General features: G+C 37.9%; 1 protein-coding gene across 1 annotated transcript; it reads left to right on the forward strand.

Annotated features, from left to right (window-relative positions):
• Positions 1–2,123: 2,123 nt before the first annotated feature.
• Positions 2,124–4,016, forward strand: LOC107480757 (2-hydroxyisoflavanone synthase). The gene is made up of 2 exons (XM_016100923.3): positions 2,124–3,030; positions 3,104–4,016. The coding sequence occupies exons 1-2, from the start codon at positions 2,158–2,160 to the stop codon at positions 3,776–3,778; spliced, it is 1,548 nt and encodes a 515-aa protein (XP_015956409.2). The 5' UTR covers positions 2,124–2,157; the 3' UTR covers positions 3,779–4,016.

Below are 4,016 nucleotides of genomic sequence, written 5' to 3' on the forward strand. Positions count from 1 at the left end.
ATTGAAAAAGCAATTTTATAATAAAAAAAATACTATGACCAAAGTCTAAGCACGAGGTGTTGGACTAGAATAGTAGTCATCTTTTCATCTTAGGGTTATGTTGAGAACGGATTTTGCACGGCCAACCTTTGAGTATTGACTAATGAGTAATGAGAAAAGACAAATTATCAAACGTAACACATAATACTAATGAATAATAAATAATAAACTACAATTATTATTATTATTATTGAGTAAATAATTAAATTTATTTTTTAATATTATTTATTTTTTATTTAATTTTTTAATTTTAAATTTTTAAATTAATTATATTCATCTTTTTGATATTTTCTTTATTTATATCGTCAAAATTTATTGATATTATATGTTCAGTCACACTATAGCATATACTTACAATTTTAACTAATTCTTAATATAATAAATTTATAAAATTACATCAAATTAAATTTAAATAAGAAAATTATGAGACATTGAGATTTTTCAATTTAAAATTAATTTAATTTAATTTTTATATTATTTAATATATTATATTAATAAATTCTAATTTTGTTAATAATAAAAGTGAAAAAAATGACATAATAACTTTAAATTTTTTAAGGATAAATTTAATTAAAAATATTTTTTAAAATACTTAGAGATAGATGATTTTAAGATACTAATTTAAATATTTAGAATGTGTTTGGTTTATCGTTTTGAAGTATCAAACAATTATTTAATTTTCATGAAGCTTTATTTTTTTGTTTGGCTATTTTCTTAACACGAACTTTGATTCTGCCTTTTCTCTCACATTTATCAAAAGCTACCAATTTTAGTTTGTGCATTTATTTTTTTTGCGTTATACTAAAATTTATTTTCTATGTATCAATTGTATCTTTTGTTATTTATATGATAAATTTTATTATTTTTTTAAATACTCTCTCATGCATATTATTATTTTTTATAAATTTTTTATTATTTTTTGTTTATATGAATTTTTTTGCTGTTATTGTTATTTTTTTATATGGAACAATTTTTTTGCTTTGTATTGTGATTTTTTTAATCCTATTAGAGTACTATTAAACAATATTTAATTTATTATAATCTATTTTAAATAAAAATTATCAAACATAAATCACATCCATACCAACTTATTTTTTATCAAAATCAATTTTATAAAATTAATTTTATACAAACATCAGTTTATAATTATTAATCTAAGGACACACTCAATAATTTCATTCACCAGCATGACCTAGTTATATGCTTATAAAAGGAAAGCAAATCCTCCTCTAATTTACCCTCAAACTCACCCAACTTCTTAAGTGTAACAGAGAAAAAAGAGCAACCATGTTATTTCAAATTGCAATTACTTTTTTAGTGATAACACTTTTTATGTACTTTCGTCCTACATCAACAGCAAAATCCAAAGCCCTCCGCCACCTCCCGAACCCTCCGAGCCCGAAGCCCCGCCTCCCCTTAGTGGGTCACCTCCATCTCTTGGACCCTCTTATCCACCATTCTCTCATCCGTCTCTCCAAGCGCCATGGTCCCATTTTCTCACTCTATTTTGGCTCTATGCCCACCGTAGTCGCCTCTTCTCCTGAACTCTTCAAACTCTTCCTCCAAACGCACGAGGCCACCTCCTTCAACACCAGGTTCCAAACCTCTGCCATCCGCCGTCTAACCTACGACAACTCCGTCGCCATGGTACCTTTTGGTCCTTACTGGAAGTTCATAAGAAAACTCATCATGAACGACCTCCTCAACGCCACCACAGTTGCCAAACTCAGACCTCTCAGGAGCCAAGAGATCAAGAAAGTTCTCAAGGTTCTTGCACAGAACGCGGAGGCTCAAACACCCGTCGACGTCACCGAGGAGCTTCTGAAATGGACCAACAGCACCATTTCCAAGATGATGCTTGGGGAGGCAGAGGAGATCAGACACATTGCCCGGGAACTTCTCAAGATTTTCGGCGAGTACAACTTATTTTTTATCAAAATCAATTTTATAAAATTAATTTTATACAAACATCAGTTTATAATTATTAATCTAAGGACACACTCAATAATTTCACCAGCATGACTTAGTTATATGCTTATAAAAGGAAAGCAAATCCTCCTCTAATTTACCCTCAAACTCACCCAACTTCTTAAGTGTAACAGAGAAAAAAGAGCAACCATGTTATTTCAAATTGCAATTACTTTTTTAGTGATAACACTTTTTATGTACTTTCGTCCTACATCAACAGCAAAATCCAAAGCCCTCCGCCACCTCCCAAACCCTCCGAGCCCGAAGCCCCGCCTCCCCTTAGTGGGTCACCTCCATCTCTTGGACCCTCTTATCCACCATTCTCTCATCCGTCTCTCCAAGCGCCATGGTCCCATTTTCTCACTCTATTTTGGCTCTATGCCTACCGTAGTCGCCTCTTCTCCTGAACTTTTCAAACTCTTCTTCCAAACGCACGAGGCCACCTCCTTCAACACCAGGTTCCAAACCTCTGCCATCCGCCGTCTAACCTACGACAACTCCGTCGCCATGGTACCTTTCGGTCCTTACTGGAAGTTCATAAGAAAACTCATCATGAACGACCTCCTCAACGCCACCACAGTTGCCAAACTCAGACCTCTCAGGAGCCTTGCACAGAACGCGGAGGCTCAAACACCCGTCGACGTCACCGAGGAGCTTCTGAAATGGACCAACAGCACCATTTCCAAGATGATGCTTGGGGAGGCAGAGGAGATCAGACACATTGCCCGGGAACTTCTCAAGATTTTCGGCGAGTACAGCCTCTCTGACTTCATCTGGCCCTTAAAAAAACTCAAAGTTGGCCAGTACGAAAAGAGGATCGACAACATCTTAGGCATGTATGACCCCGTCGTTGAGAGAGTCATCAAGAAACGTCAGGAGATCAGAAGGAGGAGGAAGGAGAGGAATGGCGAGCTCGAGGAAGGCGAACAGAGCGTGGTATTCCTCGACACCTTGCTTGATTTCGCAGAGGATGAAACCATGGAGATCAAGATCACCAAGGAACAAATCAAGGCTCTCGTGGTCGTAAGTATCATGCATGCTCCTTTAATTTCAATGAACAATAATGTTATTGACTTTAATTAATTTGTGTGTGTAGGATTTCTTCTCTGCAGGAACAGATTCGACCGCGGTTGCAACAGACTGGGCGTTGGCAGAGCTGATAAACAACCCAAGGGTTCTTGCAAAGGCCCGTGAAGAAGTGTACAACGTGGTTGGGAAAGACAGGCTTGTAGAAGAAACAGACATACAGAACCTTCCATACATCAGAGCCATCGTAAAAGAGACGTTTCGCATGCACCCACCACTCCCCGTCGTGAAGAGGAAGTGCGTGGCAGAGTGCGAGGTGGACGGTTACGTCATCCCAGAAGGAGCTCTCATACTCTTCAACGTCTGGGCCGTGCAAAGAGACCCTAAGTACTGGGAAAGCCCGCTGGAGTTCAAGCCCGAGAGGTTCTTGGAGAATCCCGCAGAAGCAGGGGAGGCCGGGGCCATTGACCTCAGGGGCCAACACTTCACGCTTTTGCCGTTTGGATCAGGGAGGAGAATGTGCCCGGGTGTCAACTTGGCCACTGCTGGAATGGCATCGATGCTTGCTTCGCTCATTCAGAACTTCGACTTGCAAGTTGTGGGTCCTACCGGAAAGCCCTTCAAGGGTAAGGATAACAGGGCCAGCATGGAGGAGAGGCCCGGGCTTACTGTCCCAAGGGCCCACAACCTTGTGTGTGTTCCTGTTGCTAAGTCCACTGCAACAACAAAGCTCCTTTCCTCGTAAAAAACTCAGCATTATGCTTTAATCATATAAAATAGTTTCAATAAGTGTGTCTATTGCTCGAGCACGACATTGATGACTATCAATGAAGTTCCACGGCATGGCTTACATTCACTACTTCACATGTGCTGTAATATTTTTTTTTGCCACTTATTTCAAAAGAAAATCGTCATTTAATTTAAAATACTTAATGTAATATAATGTAATGCCTTATACATTTGTCTCTTCTCCTTTGTTTTCA

Source organism: Arachis duranensis, chromosome 3 (genome assembly GCF_000817695.3).
Source record: "Arachis duranensis cultivar V14167 chromosome 3, aradu.V14167.gnm2.J7QH, whole genome shotgun sequence".
Taxonomy (NCBI): domain Eukaryota; kingdom Viridiplantae; phylum Streptophyta; class Magnoliopsida; order Fabales; family Fabaceae; genus Arachis; species Arachis duranensis.